This window comes from Falco naumanni, chromosome 1, assembly GCF_017639655.2.
Source record: "Falco naumanni isolate bFalNau1 chromosome 1, bFalNau1.pat, whole genome shotgun sequence".
Lineage (NCBI taxonomy): Eukaryota > Metazoa > Chordata > Aves > Falconiformes > Falconidae > Falco > Falco naumanni.
Window position 1 is genome coordinate 54,451,962 of NC_054054.1, and position 21,757 is coordinate 54,473,718.

The 21,757-nt window shown below is 38.0% G+C and overlaps 2 protein-coding genes across 4 annotated transcripts in view; one reads left to right on the top strand and one right to left on the bottom strand.

The window, feature by feature from the left end:
• Positions 1-21,690, top strand: part of CC2D2A (coiled-coil and C2 domain containing 2A) — a 66,506-nt gene extending 44,816 nt beyond the window's left edge. For 2 of the 3 annotated variants that reach the window (XM_040594354.1, XM_040594373.1), the window contains 14 exons: positions 823-928; positions 2,336-2,445; positions 2,565-2,661; positions 3,933-4,031; positions 6,602-6,778; positions 9,331-9,351; positions 10,451-10,654; positions 11,145-11,234; positions 12,042-12,155; positions 13,644-13,778; positions 15,955-16,077; positions 16,712-16,770; positions 17,239-17,416; positions 18,468-21,690. In XM_040594354.1, the coding sequence (XP_040450288.1) occupies positions 823-928; positions 2,336-2,445; positions 2,565-2,661; positions 3,933-4,031; positions 6,602-6,778; positions 9,331-9,351; positions 10,451-10,654; positions 11,145-11,234; positions 12,042-12,155; positions 13,644-13,778; positions 15,955-16,077; positions 16,712-16,770; positions 17,239-17,416; positions 18,468-18,656 (1,702 nt within the window). In that variant the 3' untranslated portion in view covers positions 18,657-21,690. The remainder of the gene's footprint in view (positions 1-822; positions 929-2,335; positions 2,446-2,564; positions 2,662-3,932; positions 4,032-6,601; positions 6,779-9,330; positions 9,352-10,450; positions 10,655-11,144; positions 11,235-12,041; positions 12,156-13,643; positions 13,779-15,954; positions 16,078-16,711; positions 16,771-17,238; positions 17,417-18,467) is intronic. The other variant, XM_040594364.1, reaches the window with a different exon arrangement.
• The window catches only part of FBXL5 (F-box and leucine rich repeat protein 5), a 35,549-nt gene continuing 34,839 nt past the window's right edge, over positions 21,048-21,757 (bottom strand). Inside the window, exon 11 of the mRNA XM_040594397.1 lies at positions 21,048-21,686. Coding sequence (XP_040450331.1) covers positions 21,610-21,686 — 77 coding nt within the window. The 3' untranslated portion in view covers positions 21,048-21,609. The remainder of the gene's footprint in view (positions 21,687-21,757) is intronic.

Here is a 21,757-nt window from a genome sequence, read left to right on the forward strand (position 1 = left end):
TCTCTCTCTCTCTCTACTAAAATGAATACACCTTACTTGGAGATATTTTCAAGCTGACCAGTTTCTGTGCATACAGTATTTAGTGTCCTCTGCTGTTTTGTCTCTTTGCTACAATAAAGATTCTGTTGGACTTCTCTAAAGACGTTCATTCTGAGAAAAGAAATTCATATTAGAAACATGTTGGCAGGAAGAAAATTTCAATTCATGATCAGTATTACAAAACTAACTAAAAACCCTCCCAGTCTTTTTGCATTATACAATACCTTATTTTGAGCTGCATTCTCCATGAACAGTTACTCTTTTATAATATCTACTGTGGTGTTATTACCAAAAATTTTATGTGGAAACACTATGAAAGTAAATGTATTAACATTTATTTCACTCATGGTTTGCCAATTGTGTAATATTCATATGGGTTTAATATTGTTGTAGAGGCCTTGCCTGAATACCATGAAGTCTGCACTGTTTATAAATTCTGTGGGGATTCATCTCCTTGAACTGAAAAACCTGTAGCTCAAGGAGATTGTAGGGAGGAGGCAAAAAGAAAAAAGAAGCCTGGGATTGATAAGCTCTTCAGAAGAGAGCTTCCAGGCACAAAGCACTCTTTTGCAATGAGGCTTACAAGAGCTATACATTCACCACCCCTTTCTGGCATTCCTTTCATGTTATTTGATCAAATAAATATCTTTCCAAGGTTAAAGTCGTAACATAAAAATATCAGAAGTATTTCCAGAATTCTGACTGGTTAATACAGAATATAAGAGATTCCTATTTTGTAATGTGTTCTCTCTCCTTTCTTGCTCTTGTTGTTTCCTTGCACAGCAAACTACACCAGCCATCTAAATCTTCAAGGTCCTTTAATGAGCTGTTTGCAGCCTCTCCATCAGCTCAGAGCCCCGCTGATAGCCCAGACTGGGCATTCAACCAGGTATATTAGAAAACTAACATTTTCTTACTTGAAGTTGTGAGCATTCCTCTTTTCCACAGACAGTAATGTTCACCATCAGAAAGATATCTCATTAGTGACGTTGGCTTGCCCGCTCCTTCATCTCCAGAAAAATAGTGAAGCTGCTAAAGGTTCAGAGAAGGGCAGTAAGGATGTCAGAAATAAAGCGTGGCTACTGTACAGTGAAAAGTGGTAGGGCTTTTCAGCCAGAATAGCAGTAACTGTGAGTAAGGGAGGAGGAATATGGTAGAGGCATGAGTAATATAGAGACTGTGAATAAACATTGACTCTTTACTGGTTCTTTCAGTATGAGGGTGAGGGGTGCTCAAATGAAGCTGGTAGGAGTTAGGTTCAAAACAGACAGAAGGTTGTGATTCTTCATGCAGCAGTTCAGTAGGCACCCGGAGAAGTTGCTTACGTGTATTGCGGATTAAAGAGGTTTGCCAGTGTTGAAGTGGCTGTTGGACAAGCATTTGGAAGTGTGATCTACTGGGAGTTACTGAACAGAAAAATCATTACAGGCTTAGGAAAGTCCTTCATCTGAAAATGCTGAAGCCTGGAAGGAGTAATAGGAGAAGATACGTATGCTTGCTCTGTTCTGGCTCTTCTGTGTGTGCCTACTGCTGGCCATTTTCAGAGCCTGAGTTTTGAGCCCAGTGCATTCATAGTCTAAGCCAGCACAGCCATTCTTACGGCTGATACTGAAACTACGTTTACTTGCTATTGAGAATTAAATTCAGCATCCCTCTGAATGAAGAGGGAAGCCTTTCAGGGGGTTTTGCTGCTTATGATTTTCCTTCAAAATTAGCTTTTTGAAATGTAGAAAAGATTCTGCCATATGCATTTGCATGTTAGTGAAATGCTCCATTAAGTCATTTTTAATCACATTTAGGGGTTTGTTGTGTGTAGTAGACGTTGTTTATCTGTAATAGGAGCCAGTTTCAGAGACAAACCAGGATTATAGCGGTAGGCTCCTTGGATTACAGATAAGAGGGCACCAGTGCACTTTTTTCCACTGGTGTCTGGATCACATGTTCTGTTTCAGTTACCTTTGATTAGGTAGCCAGTAACTTTCCCAGTCTCAGGAGAAAATGTGGTTTTGCTGGTATATATAAATATGTCAAATATTCTGAATACACATAACCATTTGGAAACACTGACATAGAAAATATTTTTAAAAGCTTCATAAATGCTTAGAAGCCTAGGAAATGCAATATTTAAGGTGTATTAAAGTTTTATTTGGTGTGGACCAGCCTGATCTCCACAAAGTATATGTTTATTTTCCTAAGTACAATTTGTAAATAAATAATAAATGCAAATGTGTAATTTGATACGTTCTGATGAATTTTTATAAAGGTCTTTTTCCTTTGTTTTGATCCCTATTTATAGGTTTTAGTCCGTCCTTTTGTAGAAGTTTCTTTTCAGCGAACAGTCTGCCGGACAACAACAGCAGAAGGTCCAAACCCCAACTGGAATGAGGAACTTGAGCTTCCATTTAGGTATGGCAAAATGAAACAAAATTATTTCTGAGTAATAATAATTTAATTTGAGCATGCAGATTTATTCACATTTTCCTGCTCTGTTCAAATCACTTTTTTGGTTTATTTAACCTTTTCAGAGCTCCTAATGGTGACTACAGCACCCATAGTTTGCAGTCAGTGAAGGATGAAATCTTTATTAACGTTTTTGATGAAGTACTTCTTGATGCTGTAGAGGTGAGTTCATAACTGAATGACAGTGTATGTTACAGAGTATTACAAGCTTTTTGAAGTTGACAGAATAAGACTTCTCCATGTAATGGCTTTCACCCTCTTGTGCCTCTTTTTTTCCTCTGTTTTTTCATTCCTTATGATTTTATGACTCATCAATACTGCAATATTCTTAGAGGGAGCAATCTTTATAGTGTTAACCTTTGTATAAATTAATCTTGTACTATATAATCTACTGGTAGATTGAACATGTGTATGTAATCTGTTTTACTGATATTTAATGATTGGAGATACTAAAATTGAGAGGCAAAATATGAATTGTAATCTGAATTCTGTTCTTCCTAAACTTACCAGTATTTTTTACTAAATTCCAAATTAACAATTCCAGTTACTGTATTTTTTATTAACTATCTTTTTATGCTCTGTCTCATCCTTTTTTACAAGTTGTTTAATGAAAAAATAAAACAAACCAACATCTTTTGGTTGTATAGAATAGTTTTTTGGAATGAGATAAAAATTGCAAGTCCTAGTAACAAGAAATTTTTGTTAGCTGTCAGTGTTGGCATAACTCCTTCCCCTGTTGAAACCTTGAAAGCTTTCCTAGTCAATTTAGCACACACAAAAATAGCAGCACTCAACATTCTTGAAAATATAACCCAAAAATAAATAATGCACACATTTCACCAAAAACAGAATTCTGTCCTAAAAGTGAAATGGTATTTGATGAAGCAGAAGGAAGAAAGATACAGTCTCAAAACTCAGATGTCACTCTAGCCATTAGAGATTATTTTATTTTTTTTAAATAACTTGTAGGCAGATCATACTAGATTGGGAAATCCCTGATAGACAATACACATGAAAACAATGCTTCCGTTCCACATGGTTTAATTAGATTTTCTTCCAATTTTGCCTTCTAAAGCTTTTTAAAATACTAGTAAAATATTTCATTAGAAGACCAGAGCTTGGTTTACTTTGTCTGAGAAGACTCTTGTGGACTTCTTGTCAGATTTATGAGTTGTCCATCACAGGTTATACGTTACTTGAACCCTGAAGTGCAAGCGCATTGTATCATGGATAGTGATGTTCTTGTATTTGTTCAGCATCTGGCATGCTTGAAAGGCATGCAGAATAATCATTGCTGTACTAGTAATTGAACTGATATTTATAGTAAATTACTAAACCACAGAATTTTTATTAATGCCTTGATTAAATTGTTGATTGAATTAAAGGAAATGAAGCTGTCTGACAAAGTCTTATGTTGGGCAACTTTTTAATAGGATGATCATGAAAGAGGAAATGGAATCTGCACTCGTGTTGAGAGACGCTGGCTGGGATGTGTTAAGATTCCATTTACTACCGTATATTTTCAAGCCAGGGTAAGTGTTAATACCTTGGAGTAAATATCTTAAAATACAAAACTACAGAATGGAAGGGGCATATAATGAATGCCAGAATTAATGATGTTCTCTGTACTTGTTATTTTTATGGAATTGTTTGCAAATGTTTTTTGAAACATGTTTTTTGTCAAATTTGGTGAGTATTTGTCAGTAAGTTCAACATTTTGAAGGGAGAAGAGGTAAACGAACGTACTTCTACACTGACAGTGCAGCCTGGCTTCCTTCAGTAATGAGGTTAAAAGTGCAAATTCTTTCAATGGTTTTGTCAGGAACTTTTGAGATCTCTGGTATCGCAAAGCCTAGATAGATGAACTAGGAATAGGAATATCACCTAGATAGGTGATAAGAAACCTGACCTAACTTCTTTTTTCACAGATTTTTACCTTTGCCTCTCCCAGTCCCTTCTTTTTTCCATTTTTAGAACTTTTCAAGAGAAGCTTTCTTCAAGAGAAATCAATAGTTAGTCATGGGAGTAATAGTAAAACATGCAGTTCTTTGTATCAGAAAGGCATATTTTGGACTTGGGACTCATTATTTCATATCAAAAATCTTATCATATTATTTTTCTGCAGGGCAGTTGCTTTCATGTGTAGATCAAGTCATCATATGACAAAAGTCTCAGTGTCTTTCTTCATGAAGTTTCTGACATCAGTTGCATACCTAATGACACATTAATTTGCTCTTCTCTGGCTATATGGGGCACTTCTCAGAACTGTAAGGGCTTTAAGACATACTGTGAGCCTCCTGGATTCTTTGGGTGGAGGATAAGTCTGTAGGAATCTTAATTTAAGTGCAGTGCTTGGAGTTCAGAGTGGTTTTCTTGGGCTTTCCATTTGCAAGGCATGACTGAACATAATTGTCACAGGATTCAAGAAAACATGGAGTTCTTGTTGTTGCTGAGAAACTTTGGACCGTGTATGATTAACCAGTGCTAGTCCACTTGCTTCTGCTAGATCATTAATAATATGCTGTCTTCATCTTGGGAGGTTAATCAATGAATTCAGGTGATTGAGGGTTTTGGTGCCCTGTAGAATGAAGCTTTCATTGACTTCAAAGGAAATGTAAATAGTAAGAAGGTCTAGCTGCCTTTTCATGAATCTTTGGCCTTCCTGTGCAGACAATGTCACATAATTTGACCACTGTTGTTATAGGTCAACAAGTCAACAAACAAGAAAGAACAAGATACTTTACACTATTTTTAGGGAAATGTGCCATGCTGAGTGCATTAAATTCACCTGAGAAGTGTGTCTGCTCACAGTCCTGAGAGACTTATTGGGCATATTTAGACATTTTAACAGGCTACTTACCACTATGTAGCGAAGGACACAGCCTATAATCCACCTTTGAGGATTACCAGTACTAACATCAACCTCTGTTCTTCACAATTCTTGTTGGTGTATCAGTCTTTCTGTTGTGGAACCATAGTAGCTCCAGGATTCCTGTCCGATGCACTCTTGGCTCTCTTGGAGGAGGTGCTGAAATTTGTGATTCCCTAAGCATGGTGCAAGTGCCCGCAAAGATCTTCCCGGCATTAGAGATTCTTTTCATTTGAACAGGATTTCTTACTGAATTTGAAAACCCCTGGTCAGTCCAGTGATTATATCAAGGTGCATCTAGCAATTAAATTTCAGTAGCAAATGGAGCATTTCTTCATCCTGTTCTATGCTGCAGCAGGAATTCTGTATTTGGAGTTTTCTCCTCATCAAAACTTAATTTTGTTCTTAAACGTTTGATGAGCCAGCCCAGTGAGTCATCTGTTCATCTCTCACATCCACTAAAAGATACCCTTCCTGATGGCAGTTACCTGAATTCTGCCCAAATCAGGCAGTTAATCTGCTCACTTTAAGAGAAAAGTTATGTACTTTCACTGTTGAGACTCGTCTGCCTGAGCAAGTCTGGGGCATGCCATCTCTTGCCTGACAACCTTTCAGAAAGACTTGCCTTCCATTTGTCATGGCAGAGGGAGGTACAACGGGCTGGTGAGTCTATCGGAGCACCCTTCCCTGCGGAAGCTGGCTGAATGGGCCCAGTTCCAGTTGCACCCAAGAAATGTCAGCAGCTTCTGCATGGAAGGGCGTCCATTTGTGAGATGCTGGAGCATCATTCCCACACCACTCGAACGTAGGCAAAAACCTGTTGCTGTGATGCTTCTTTCAGAAGCATAGTCCTGCAACTTTTGCTTTGCCACTTTGTCAATTTTGCCAGTAAATAGGGCCACGCGGAGATTGCTGTTTGAAAGGAAAACAGTGGAAGGCTAGCACTCCTTCTTTCTCTAAGAACTAGTGTGTATGATTTCCATTTCATTAAATACTGGTGTCTGTAATATGCAAGAGACTGAAATCCAGTTGTAATTAATACATTTAACAAGATGCCTCATATTTCCCCACAGTTAATCAGTATATTTGTCATATTCTCTCATTTTATTGTTTTGTAATTCAGAGTAATAAAGAAATCAAAGGAATGAAATATTTTAATACAAGTAGCAAATGTATTTGAGAAGGAATCTTGCTTTTTTTGCTTCTAATAAGGGGTATTTGTATATTTTGTAGATTGATGGTACATTTAAGGTGAATATTCCTCCAGTCCTCCTTGGCTACAGCAAAGAAAAGAACCTGGGAATCGAGAGAGGTTATGATTCTGTGCGAAATCTGAGTGAGGGCTCATATATAACACTGTTCATTACCATTGAACCACAGCTCATTCCTGGAGAGCCAGTCAGAGAGAAGGTAACTAATCAGTAATTCATCATATTCTTGCTTTTTGTTTCCAGTAGTGCAGTCCTTGAGATGCATATAAATAGGTATGCTTAGTGTACCAAAGGACATGAATACAAGTACAGAAGGACATTAATACAAATTCTGAGTGTTTTACTTCATTATTTCTTTTAGCTCAGTTCAATTTAATTGGATGTACCATTAAGTTAGATGGATACTTAATGCATAAGAAGTAACTTTCACCAGGATATCTAGTTCCAGTATAACAGAAAGCAAATTTGCATTCATTATCTGTGAGCATATAATTTTCCCATTTTCTTCTGTAAACAATAAAGTATTCATGTAAGTATTGGTGAACAGTGAACAAAAACGAGGTGGCAGGTGCAAACACAGTATTTTCTTGCTTCTATGTTTATACTATTCAAATGCAGCATTTATTATTTATGGTTTCATGCATCCCTCCAGATCTTGAAGATAATTATTTCTAAATAGAATCTCTTTTTTTTATTTATTTAGTTTACATTACCATAAGTGCCTTACACTAACAACAACGTGTAGTTAAAATGCATACACTGCTTGCTATTCTGCATAACATTATGTAGTGATTTTGAGATCCATTCAGCAAAGATGTATGTTTTTCATGCACAAACAGCAGCGGTTCATTCTTTTCCAATTCAGAATAAATATAAAATTGCATGATGTGTTCTAATAACCCTTTTTCCTGTTAAATTATGGACTTGGAAACTACCAAGTCCTATGTTTCTTGCTCTCATGCAATACTGTGGCAATTGTTACTATTCAGTACTGTTGAAAATAAAGAAAATAAATTACATTCATGGATACCTTTAAAAGTGAATTAGTTTGAATTATAAGTTTATTATGAGGACTTGAAACTGTAAATATAAACTTAACAGCCTTGAAGCACCTTTAATAGATGAGACCTTACTCAAGAGTTTCATAGTCTTCATTTTCACATACAGTAGTTAGTTGCTGGGGAAAAGATATACTGAATTTGTAAGGAAACAGATCTCTGTTTATAGAAAGACCTGTATCCAGTAGTGATTCAAGAGAAAAATCATAGAAAATCAAATAAGGGGTTAGATTATTATAATATATATTAGAATATTAAAATATTATGGACTATATGTTGCAAATGTTGACCTCTTTAAATAATGAACAAAGTTCAGATTTTCTTGCATACATGCAGTTCGATGCTTAGTTACGAAAAGGTTGTGTGTTATATTAATGCTTAGTAAAATGGTGCAGTTTGGTAGCTAAATTTAGAATTTATCTGAACACTTCAGAGGGGAAAATACAGTCTATTTTATTAAAGTCATAGACCTTCCTGATGTAAGTTCTCTTCCGTTTCAACTATGAAGATAGGAGCTAACTGCCCCTTGCCAAAACTCAGACATAAAGAACCGGAAAGAGACTGAGGTACTTTCCATTCTGAAGATGCAGCAAAGAATCAAAGCACAGTAAATCCCAACACAGGAAATTAATCCTGTTGTTAAGTAACAAGAAATACTACATGTCAAAGCTTCTCCTCACAAGGAGCCACACTGAGAAGACAAGGGGCAGTGGGTACAAGTTGCAGCTGGAGAAGTTTTATCTCAATATAAGAAAGAAATATTTTACAGCAAGAGCAATTATTCACTCAGTCTCCCCAGGGACACGGTAGAATCCCTGTCACTGGAGGTTTTCAAGATGCTATTGGACAGGGTGCTAGATAATCTCATCTAGGCTCCCTTCCCCACAAAAGGCTGGACCTTACGAGCTCCTTTCTGACCTGGGCTGTTCTGTAATTCCATGAAAGCTAAACCATACCACAAAATATGCATTGGCACTGAAGCATGTTCAAAGTAAAACCAGGAATAAGGAAAATCTTGCTGAGGTAAGAAAACTGTTGGCACAGAAGACCTTTTCTCTAAAATCTGAAGAACAATGGAAAACACAGTTGTGATGAATAAATCAACAGGAGCTTTGCCAGATTTTTGTTCACTCTGAATTAGAGATTTTTCTAATCCTATGAAAATTTTACTTAGCAGCAGATGATTTATTTACCTTGGATAGTAAGGCAAACCAAATTATTTCTTCAGCAAACATTGGATTATTTGAAAATCATGTACATTTCTTTCAAAGCAATATAGATAGAAAACAATAAAATATAATTTCATGTTAGAGGAAACTAAGTAAAGCAGGACCAAATTCATTAAGAGACTGTTCTATCTTAGGTAATCAGTATATAAAAACACTACTAAAGTGACATGTGCTTAACTGTGACACTCACTGTGACTGAAAAAGTTATAATTCTGTGCTGCAACTCCCCAAATGCAACAGATATACTACTTACAGAAAGTGTTTGGGATAAAATGACAAAAATTAACTAAATATTTTGCTGTCCTTTGTTGCTATTACTAGCCATTCCTGCTGCAGTTGTTTGAAATATTCTTGTACTGGTTTAGGATGCTAAGCTTAGTTTTAGTTTAATTTTATGACACTTTTTTTGTTTGCTTACCTATTTTTCCTCTCTTTCCTGCTGTCCTTCCTGAATCTCTATATAGATGAATGAAATGCTTAAGAAGGTACAATATTAATAAATTAAATCAAGAGATATGTTGTTCCCCGTTTAAGATTTAGCTTGGTTTTGTGCTATTCAGCAATCTTTTTGCACTTTGCAGTACTTGACTCTGACATAGTAGCTGTTTATTTGTCAGCAATGCTTGCAGTGAATTACTACATTTAAATTTACAAAATGCGAGAGGCTGTACATTTCAGCTGTTAATTACGGTTGAGAAGAATCACCAGTGTCTGCCTTCTCTGCTAGACTTTGAGGTCTAGCTACAGGGCAGTGCCGAGCTGTTCCACCTCTGGTTAGTTTGAGAAGAGGGTAAAAAAAAATGACAAAAAGTGGTGTATTTTGAACAAAAATATTGTGAAGGATGAGCTTTTATTCTCAGCATCACCAGAATATACACAAGGGATTCTAAGGAGATTAAAAAAAACTATTTTGACTGATCCCAATACCTTTAAGAGATGACATCTTAAGTGACATATGAGTAAATAATTGTCATTGTTATATAATTAATATGTGATTTTTGAGGCCTAGACTTCCTTTTGGAAGATCTCATCTAAAAACACGAGAATTTTCTGACAACTGAATTATAAGGATTCGTCTAAAAATTACTTGGAACTTCTCTTCAAATATGTTGGCATTGTGCAAGGTTGTTGCAGTTGTTTATATAAGAATTACTAAATTGTTATTTATGTAAGAATTACTGGGATTTTGTGAATAACCTCAGTTGTGGCTTTGATGGAGTGCTATGTGAATAGCACACAGGACTGGTACCTAACCATAATTGTCTACCTTTGAATTAATATGTGGTGTTACACACGCATCCCTGCAGTTTCACTTGGCCATAACTTTTACTATGTTTTCAGTGCTTTAATAAAGACAGCTTGTAGGTACAGGTGATTATGTGCATTCATAAGTAAATGCAAATTGCTTGGTTTTCCATTACCTTGACCTTTCTACGTGTCTGAGAGCTGAAGTATCTATTCCAAGGCAAGTTCAAAGTGCTATTAGGAAAGAATTTTACACTGAAATAAGGCCAAATACAGTAAAGACTTAAGCCCAAACTATAAATAAACTTATTTTTGTATAAATTCTACTGTCTTTTGAAGTTTGATACCCAAGAAGATGAGAAATTGCTCCAGGCAGCAGAAAAGTATGAAGCTGAATGTACATCAATGTTTCCAAGCCGCCAATGCCTAACAACGGTGATTGACCTCAGTGGGAAGACAGTTTTTATTACCAGATATATCAAACCTCTGAATCCACCACAGGAGCTTCTTGATGCTGTCCCAAATAGTTCTCAAACAGCAGCAGTAAGTACTTAGAAAAGATAGTGAAGTTTCTGGGATGTCGATTTCAGAACGTGTGTTTGCACGTGCATGTGCCCATGCATATGCATGTAGGCACATACCATTTTTATGTGTCTGCTGTATGGCTATGCTTTTTGTAAAGGAAAAAACTGGAGATACAAAATAAAGCAGTAATGACTTACATGTGATACACACTAATTCTATCCGTAATGATGCTGGGAAAGGGTATCTGCCCTCTCTGGAAAAAAATAGGTATATTAATGAGTATTGTCCTTTAAAAAAGAGTTACACCAAACCTCAATGGGAGTAAATCATCAGTCTTTGCTGCAAGTTCTAAAATGAGCTAGGTGCTACACTAATGAGGTTAGTCAGTGTTTTGTCACTGATACCTGTGGAAACAGCAACATGTTTCACATCTGGTATAATACTACTACTCTTAGATTTGTCTGTCATGAAACAAAGGAGTCACTTGCTCTGTTTTGTTTTCTTGCAGGAATTGGTGGCTCGATACGTTGCTTTGATTCCTTTTTTGCCAGACAGTGTGTCATTTGCTGGAATTTGTGATTTATGGAGTACGTCAGACGTAAGTAATGCATTAAACAGAAGTTCTTTATCCTCTTGAATATGATGTAACATCCTAGCAGCCCCTGCTTTCAGGGAGAGACCGTACTAAATGAGCTCCTGAGGTCCCTTCAGACCTAAATTATCCTGTGATTCTATTATTCTGAGGACTGTTTTTCTTTATGAGCCATTTATTTCAAAGAATGAGGACCAAAGCTTGAGAAAAGTTGTTAATCCTGATCTTTGATAGCTTGCAAATTATTCACCCTAAGAATGCTTAGGGTTTTAAGCTTTTCCTGTTGTTTTCCAGTTATAAAACAATCTAAAATGGCTAGTCATGCACAAGTGAAAGGATGCTAACTGATGGAGACTTTAAAACTAGACTTAAAATGTATCATTGTAGTTCCAAGAAACTACAGAAAAAAACATTGCATGTAATGTCAGCAAAAATAATGGTATATTTAGCTTTCTCCATCACATAGAAATAAATCCTGTCATCTATAGAGTAACAGCAGACATTAAGTTAATCACAGTTTTTTACCATCTCAGAACTTTTCTGCAAAATTCAGAATAACTCAAAAGACAAAGACCCTGGTTCCTGTGGTAAAGTCTCAGATCTGCATCATGTATCTTCACAGCATTCACTCTTCATCCTGCATGTTGAAGCATTGCCTGATAAACAAAAAAGATCAGTTGCAAAGATCTGAGAGGACTCTTGCTTCAGAAGTGTTAAGGAACATTATTAAATGTTGTCAGTTGAAAACACAGTTGATAACTGCATAGAAAGACTTTTTTCTTTTCTCTTTTTTTTTTTTTTAACCTTAATTAGCAATTTCTTTATCTTCTGGCGGGAGATGAAGAAGAACATGCTGTGCTTTTGTGTAATTATTTTCTTGGTATGGGGAAAAAAGCCTGGCTTATCATTGGAAATGCTATTCCTGAGGTAAGAGGATTTCTTCATTTGGTCTGTATATTAACTTTTATTCTGTGAAGTCTTTGGTTCCCAGCAGTGGGGTAGAATTTTTTCTTGCTGGCACGTATTTCCAGGAAGTTATCTTCACATTGGTTCTGCTGGAACTGATTCTTTTCAGAGAGAAGGAAAAAAAAATAAATTGAAAGTATATCTTAGTGTGAATGTCATCTGTTTTTTTTCCTGGAGCCATGTTTTTACAGTTAATCTGGTTGTAGCTGTCATCCTCATAGTATACTACCAAGCATCTGTAAACCTGGACTGGACTTGAGCTATATACGTGGTGTATCTGGGTAATGGAGACAGTCCATTCACAGTGTCGCAGTTGTGGATACACAGACTGTGACAGCATTTGGGTGGGATTGGGTAAAGGTTGAGAGGTGGCAGGAGAGGATTCTTACTCTCTCCAGCTGATGGCAAAGGTGCAGCTGGAGCAATAACAGATTTGTTCAGGCTCGACAAGGCAATCTTCATCTGCCTCCTGTGACGCAGGCAGGCTATGCAGTTTGCTTTCCCTTGGACTGCTATGTACCTGGTCATTGCTGTGAGCCTGCTGTGGCAGCAATCCGTCTTAGACTGGCTAAGAACTAAACCATTTCGATGTTTTGCCTCTTTGGAGATGCATTTGTTGTCAGGGAAGCACTTAGATTTCCAAGTAACCGGTACTGCTTTTTTCAAAGAGATGGCAAGGCTGTTTATAATGCAAATTTCCACCATTAGTATCTCAAATGAAACACATGTGAAAGTTTTGCTGAACAGAATTTTGGTAAAAGTCTGGTCCAAACTAGTCTCTTCAGCACATTCTGAGGTACCACAGTGGCAGGAACAGGTACTCAGGTAGATTCCTTCCACTCAAAAATCAGATGGAGATTGTAGTACTTCAAGCATTCAGTTTATGCATGCTGTCAGGAGGAGGATTATTCCAGGTATTTCAAGGTACCTGGAAAAGGTAGGAGGTAACAGGAAAATAGGTGACCAATTTAGGGATTCCTGTTAGAGAATATAAAGAGAGAGCTGGGAAGTTCCTTATGAGAGAAGGCTGATGGATGGATAAGGCACAAATTGCGCTGCCTAGGCAGCAGTCCTTCAACCCATAGGTTGCCCGTGGATAAAAGCTGTGGCAGTAGCCAAGCAGGACATGCTGATACTGAAGTGGCATACATTAAACATGCCTGTATGCGGAATTCTGTATCAGTTTGCAGCTGAACCACCTCGACTTTCAGGAATGGCTGGGGGCTGTGTATGTCTGACATTGCCATGTAAGACACAGAGAGCACACTATTGTGTGTTAGTTGGTTGAATTGTAATGAACCTGTAAATTCTTCCAGTCAGTTTGCCCCAAAAAGTACTATTCATCTCAATAGTAAAAATGTTATATTCCAAACAATACAAAGCATACCGTCTTTGTAGCCAGTTCTAAACCATCTTTCTCATACTATTTTTATTATTATTTTTTCCTAGGGACCAACTGCATATGTATTAACTTTGGAACAAAGCCAATATGTAATCTGGAATCCCAGTACTGGATGTTTTTATGGGCAGTATGATACTTTCTGCCCCTTACAAAATGTGTACTGTCTGATCAGCTGTGATAATGTAAGTGTACCTAGTCTTGTCGCAGTTCTATACACTAAGAGCTGGTAACTTGGTATTTTTCTTTACCTTATACATGATTCGTTCATTAATGTAACTACGTTTAGGCTGTCATGTTAGTGATTTTATTTAATCTTAAATAGGCTTTTCAGCTACTTTAAATACTTAAATTACGAAAGATTTCTTTTTTAAGCAGCATTTAGGTGGATCATGATTCTCATTTGTAATAGTTTTCATTACTGGGTTCTACTTACCTATTTTCCAACTTGGATAGCCTAAGTTTATCACTGTTTAGCTGAGGCATAGTAATTCAGCAAAGCTAATAGTTACATTTAATCTGCAAATTGAAAAATGAAGCACACTGGAAGTGGTCACTTGAGTTGCACACATAACGGAAGGCACAGCCCTGAATGGTTCAGTGTGCAGAACATAGACCTGGCACTACAGGGCACAAAAACCACATTGATTTTCTGCCTGGTGTTAAGTCCTCCTATTTATCTGCGATAAAATACAAGTAATACTAGTGCACGTTCACGCTATATTATTCATTGTGCGGCTGGAAACCCTCTGTGAGACAGCAGGCGGGGAGAGGAGAGAAGGTGTTGTAAGAGCTGCACAGCTCTGGGCAAGTGAATCAAAAGCCACAGAACTGGGCACAGCTGCACCAGAAACCCTGGGCAGGTTCCCGACTTGTCTGGAAGCAAACCCTCACAGCTTCTGGGGCCCTGACAGCAAGGCAGAGATGTGTGAAAGATTGAAGGTGAGTTTAAAACCAGAGTGAAAAGAAAGAGAACCCTAGGTTTTATTTGAATGAACTGGAAGTTTAGACGTTTATGCCTCAGGGTTTTTTTGAAACACTATAAGGAAACAGTGAGTCAGGCTTGCATTTTGTACTGAAACACAGCAAACGTTATTTTCTGTGTTGAAAACATACCTGGAAAAGTAATTTGAAGTGTCATACTTGTAAGTTTTGGTTTTCAGTCTTCTGGTGTTTTATTCTAAACACAAATCCTGACTTTGGATGAGAATTTAATATTCTAAAGTATATTTATTTTTAAAGTGTCAGTTCTGTCATTGAAAGCATTCTGGGGAACGGTTGAGTTGGTTTGGGTGGATGGTTTTGGTGGGGTTTTTTTTGTAGTACTAAACTTACAGTTAAGAAAAACGTAATCTAATGGCTGGAAGAAGCAACTAAAGACTTCTGCACTGACAAGCTTATCAGCTAACCTAGAACTACAGAGCTCAACAATGTCTTTCAAGGCAACACATTCCAGTCTAGATGTGACTCTGAGCAGGTGTGCTGCTAGCAGAGTGATAGCACTTCATTCATATCCAACCCTGGAAAAAACAGCTATGTTGTGTCACATAGCCTGTACGCAGAACGATCAATTACAAAAGGTCACTATTAATTGGTACATTTTGCAGCCTTAGCAGTAGTTATTTAAAGGTTGTTTTGAACAAGAAGCCTACAACACTTGCATGCTTCAGACTAAGATCAAACACAAACCAAACTGAACGTCTGTAAAGAAGAGGCATGCAAGAAATAGGTTCCTCTTGATGATAAAACACATGGAGGAGCCATGTGTATTTGCAATAGCTACTTATATTCTGCATTGTAAGACTGAAATAGCAGTGGTGCTGGAGGTGCAGCAGGCCACCAGGTATCACAGCTGCACAGCGCTGGGCTGGTGGAAGAATTTTGCCAGAATTCAGAAAATACTTGTGTAGCAATCCAGAGGGGTGGAAGTGCAGCTCAGGACAGCTGAAGAAACTCTAGAGTATATGGTAACCCAACACCGTGCAATGATGAAGCAATGGTAAAGGCAGAAAGTTCCTGAAATCATAAAAACTGCCATGGTGCACAGTAGATGAGGCACTGAGAAGGAGATACAGGAGAACAAGATTCATCTGGAAGAGTTGCCAACTGCAGACAGTACTTCTGTTCATACCCTGGTCTCCATCCGTACTCAGAAGCACAAGGCCAGCAGCATCCCTTTTGATGCAAGAATGCAGAAGTTGACATCAGCTGTGACTATACAAGATTGCCTTGTTCCACATCAACTCATACTGGTAGTTGCCACAGGTCAAGATTATATAGTATCGTACTGCCATGGAAGTGGAATGTGTTCCATACCTGAGATTATATGCTGATGGTTAAAACATACTTGCTTTCTTGTAGATTTGGTTTAATATGCAAGAGTATGATGCCCCAGTACGGATAAATTTTGACATCAGCAGAACAAAACACTGGAAGTCTTTCTTTTCAAGAAGCTTGCCCTACCCTGGTCTCCACAGTGTTCAGGTATTGATGGATCCATTACCAAGTCATTTTGAGAGGTTGAGAGATCACAGACTTAGTATAAAGAAGCAGAGACTTAAGTTCTTTGGACGTCTGTGGTAAAAAGTATTTATGTAATAGCATTGGATTTAAAAAAATTTTCCCAGGTATTCCTTAAAAAAAAAAAAAAAACACCAAATACTTTGCAGTATTCATTTTTATACAGATTGAATGCACAGCTGTTGTCCTCTCACTATTCATGTAAGAGTAAGTGAGAGCTCAGGACAACAGTGAAGTAAATAGGACAAATAACACAAGCATACCTGAAGTAGTAGCTTGGTACTATAAAGGAAATGCCAACTTTTATCTTACAGCCAGAAAGGTGTTATTTCAAGCTGTATGCACATTCTTAGTAAACAAACAGTAATTTTTCTAGTTCATCACAGCTATAAGCAGTTGAGGTTTACCAGGGAAAAAAACCCAAACCACAGCATGATACACAAACATCTAGTTAATGTCTTATCATGTCTCTACTAAATCTGTTATTTTAGCATAATTGTGAACTCATGCAAGTACCATCATGCAAGTCTGTAACTTTAGTTATGTTGTACAGCTAGAAAAGATTGCACATTTTAATATTTGTTTCATTTATTGCAAGCCTGAAGAATTGGTTTATCAGCATTCAGACAAGGCTGCTGCAGTGGAACTACAAGCCAGGTAATTCTATCTCCAGAACAAATGCTGTCAGTACTGATCACTCTAGGTATGAGTATGCTCCATCCGAAGAACCTGCTCTGAATGCTAGGAATTGGGGGACAGCCTAAAAAAAAAAAACCAAAAAATCAGGAGCTGTAGTTCATAGGACTTTTTTTAATTCTCTGTAATAAAAGACTGCCAGATGGAACGAACTGGTCAATCATTGCTTTACCATTTCTTAATAAGCAAAATGCTGGAGAGGGATGAGAGGAGAGGGTGTAACCTGAAATTGGTTGTAAGCCCCTGGCCTCTCATTCTGCTACTGACCATGCAGGCACCATATAGCTATGTCAGCATTGCTTTTTGTTAGCGGTAAATTAACTGAGGTCATTTCTGTGCCCCCATAATCTATACCAAGTGCATTAATGGAGATCAGTTCAGATGCCCAGTTAAATACTAGGACTGTAATAATCAATCTCTTTATTGCAGAATTGAAAAAATATTAAAAGAGAAGATTATGGAATGGAGACCAAGGCACCTAACTCGCTGGAACAGATACTGCACCTCTACCCTACGTAACTTTTTGCCACTGCTGGAACAAAACCAAGGCAAAAATGTAGAAGATGACCATCAGGCAGAGCTCCAAAAGCAGCTAGGAGATTACAGGGTACAGTTGTGAACATGTATGTCTTGTGCATAGAATTAGGATTCTAATCTAAATCCCTAGGATTTAGCGTCACTACTCTGTGATACAGAAGAGCATCCTAGGCTACTTATTTCCTCTACTACCAAAAAACCACAAGAGTTTTTATACCAAAGATAAACCAATGTAACATTTACAAAGTGAAGGAGTGAGAATATATCTTATTTCATTTGTAGATGTTGAAGATAAAAACTTTGGTGAACATAAAGCTAAGAATGTAAAGATAAACTGGCTGCACTGGTCTTGCAGTATTGCTGTAACACAACAGTCACTACTTCCAACACACAGAAGTGCAGTCTCCTAGCACTGGCTGCTTACGGGTTGATTGGTGCATTAGCTCTCAGGTCTGGTCAGCAAGAACCTGGCACTCATGCCAAGTAGTGCTACACAGTCTACTTACAGGTGTAAGAGCCCACACTTCAGTTCTCTGCTCCACTCTATTTAAAGACAGATTACTTACTTAAGTGTTCCCTGCAGCCACCAGTGTACTCCTCTGTTCTTCCTCCAGGCTATTCTCAAGGTTAGGTCCTTCTGCTCTTCTAGTAAAACACACAAGGTGGCAATACTGTACACAACTATAGCAACACTCAAAATGAGCTGAGGTTTCAGTTCCTGTTGAACTTACTGTATGGGCAGGAGACATCTGCCACCTCAAATCCCTAGCCAGTGCAGACAGGAAAACACAATGAATAAAACCAGTTAACAGCGTAACTTTGCTGCTTTTCTGCCTCTTATGTGTTCATTAATATAACTTTATTTTAGTTGATTTCTAAACATCTTTACTCCAAACTTAACCCAGACCAAAGAGGAAAAGTGTCAGAAGCTTGCCTGAAGTATATGAGATCAGGAGGTGGTATTACAATACAAAATATGCTTTTTTTATTGCATCTCTCCAGGCCAGCAATAGAAAAAGATAAATTTACATGGACAGTAAACCAGATTTTTAAAACTAGATATTTATTCAGGTGCCTTTACTTTTTCTTACCTTATGTGTTTTTCCCTTTCTTTTCCCCAGGTCTCCGGATTTCCTATTCATATGCCATTTTCTGAAGTAAGACCTTTAATAGAAGCTGTACACAGCACTGGAGTTCATACAATTGATATTTCTAATGTTGAATTTGCTCTAGCCGTGTATATTCATGCTTATCCCCAAAATATTCTCTCTGTATGGATTTATGTTGCTTCTCTTGTTCGAAATAGGTAGTATAGACCAGTCAGAATACCTGAAGAAATTTGCTTATGTAGGGGTAAATATAACAGATTTCTCCCACTGCTGCTTTGAGGTAGCCCAAGGATTTTAAAAACCACGTGACAACCTGATTTTTAGTAGCTGCAAACACATGAGCTTTATTCACCCTGCAACCACTGAAGATACTAACTTATTACTGTTAAGGAAGAGACTGACAGCTTAAAGTTCCAGTACTAATAGGTGGTGTTTATACACTATTTTAAAGCTCCCTATGGCACGTGACACTCCTAAAAGCATTACATGTGTCCAGTGTGATGGTGATACAGTGACAGTGCAGAGTAAAACGGCAGAGAGTTCAGCTGCCTTATCTTCAGGTGAAAGCTGGTTCCTGGAATTGTGCCTTGAAGACTATGTTTTTAGCTAGTCACTTTATTTTACCTACAGACCTTCTTCAAAGATACTGGCAAATACAAATACTTAACAGTTTTCCAGTACCTTAATTCCTGAATCAAGATCAGGACTGTTTATCCATAAACAAATTTTATGCACCAAGGAGCCGTCAAGTGAAGGCCATACTTCAATTTTTAAGAGGCTTCTTCATCTGCTATTCTATGCTTAGCGTCTGTATAATGCTAGCACCATTTAGAGGTGTAAAACAATGTTTTCTTTAGAAGTTAAAGACAAGAGAATTTAATAAATATTTATACCAAAACTTAAGTGGAGGCCAATTCATTTTATAGAAGACTTCAAACCACTTTAAGGATTTCATACTCCATCTGCAAGTTACCCTAGTAAAAGATTATTGAAAGAACAGCTTAGTACAAATCAAATTTGCATATTAGTATGAAAATAGTGGTGTTAACTTAATATCAATATAAATACACTGCATTTACTGCAGTTATCTTGCTAATCAAACTCTTCCAAGTGAAAGTGATCGTGTGGTGAGCTTAGGAAGAACAAGCATCAGAATTTACCAAAGTTAAGATTATTCTTGAGCTTAACTCCAAACCAGATTCAGTCCAATGAATTCTAGAACCAAAACCTTTGGCTTAGAGCCTAGGGTTGTTGCCACAGGTTCCGCTCTGTAAACATCCAGCAGAAAGGAGTAGCTACATTGTCATCACATGATGCCTTGCTGAACAACATTGATGACATCTCCCCACTTTAGTCCAGCTCGCCTTCAGAGAAGGGTGTAGAAGAAACACCATGTAAGCGAACAGAATTTTCTGCAGCCGATTCAGTCCTCAGCTGTCTCTACCAGTCTGCACAGAAACCACCACCTAGCAGCAAGGAGGAGGACCACTAGCTGCACCTTCCCAGCCGCAGAAGCCAGTGTTCTGAAAGGGCAAATACAAGAAAGCCCACTGTGTACCTTGTTACGGCACCCATCTTGCCTCAGCACTGCAAGAACAGCCGTGTGTCTACTCTAACCTTTGGGCGCTGAAGTAAATTTAATGCATCTTACTTGAAGCAACAGTTGCTGGAATAATGGTATCCTTTTATACCTCTTCTGCAGGCTTCCAGCTGAGCACTATACATTCTGCCTCTAGATCACACGCAGCTGTTAAGCACGAACAGCCAACTCTGCACCAACTCCACATTCACTAGTATTTTTCTTACCTTAATACTCTTCGGTATTAGTGGGAGCAAGATGCTCTCAAAACATGCCTTTTATTGTAGTCTCCACTACACCTGCAAGCTGACTTCCCACACACCCTGACTGCTGTCCTAAATAAATACTACTCAAAAGAATTTATCCAATTACTGAAACGGGTAAGAATGACATATTGCCTGCCTTCAAAATTACACAGGATGGGGGGAAAAAAAAAACCCCAACAAAATACCAAACTGCCTGCCTTTACAGAGTTGCCACCTACCCCTCCTTTGCCCAGGAAAAAAAGCACCTGCAACTGCGTCGCTCATGAGCAGGTGGCCATTAACCTTTGCAACTTCACAGGGGCTGCAATAGACACTTCCTCTTGCCATAGGCTCTTCCCCTTGCCACCCACACACTCGTGCACTACTCATACATAACTCGCTTTGTCTTCCTACCACAGCTTTCACTTAGCCCAACAATGGATTCTTTGCCTCCCTGCTAGTCTCTGCTGTTTAGTAAGGGGTCTTTTATAAAAATCAAAGCAACAGGGAAAACATCTTGTTGTCCTCCACGGATTTGATATGAATGAAAACTGACTTCCTTGGAAGCTGTTTCAAAAATGCATTTAACACAATCATGGGAACAAAAAAACCCGAAACACCCCCCACCCCCACATATTGCAAGGTTCACAGCTCTGCAACCACCATATGCCCGCCCACCCACCCACCCTCTGCAGCCTATTGGCATGGTACGCCTGGCTATCACACCTTAAAAGCACATATATTCAACTGCTACATACTTTTTTTTAATTGGTGGGAATGTTTTATTTGAGTATGTCTCTCAAGCCCAAATACAAAACCAAATGCAAAAGGAAGGTGGGAATTTCCCTAATTTTGAAATATAAAGAATGACTTCAGGATGAGAGGAAAGGGGAAGAAACAAGGCTCCTAAAGATGTATAACTGTTACCCAAATGCAAACAATACATTTCCAATTCTCTGCAGAGCTTTATGTTGTACTTATGGATTCAAAATAAAAAACCATTCACTTAACACAAAATAATCCAGTAAAGTATATTTAAGTGCCAAACTTGGAAGAAAGTGGCATTAAAAAAAAAAAAGAATGTTTTCCCATCTTCCCCAAATTAAGTAGAACAAAACCCAATACCCTTCAAACCAAATGAGATTGTGAGATTGTTACAACACTGTACAGTACACTCATAATTAAGATGTTGAAGTTGTGGGCAGGGTCAGGCTAGTATAACAAATCTCACTCCAAAGATTGTTAACACAAGATGCGAACTGTAAGTAAAGTGCATGAAAGGAAGCCTGCTCAGCTAAATGAAGTAGACTGAAAGATCAGAAGTCAGCGGTCATTCGCCAGAGCGGCAGCAGGCCCGAAAACCACACTGCAAATTCTGGCATCCACTGGCGGTTTCAGCATGGGGACCTGCACAAAAACAGAACAAATGTGAAAAGAAGAAAAGGGCCATTTATTTAGATTCAGAATTCTTGAAATCT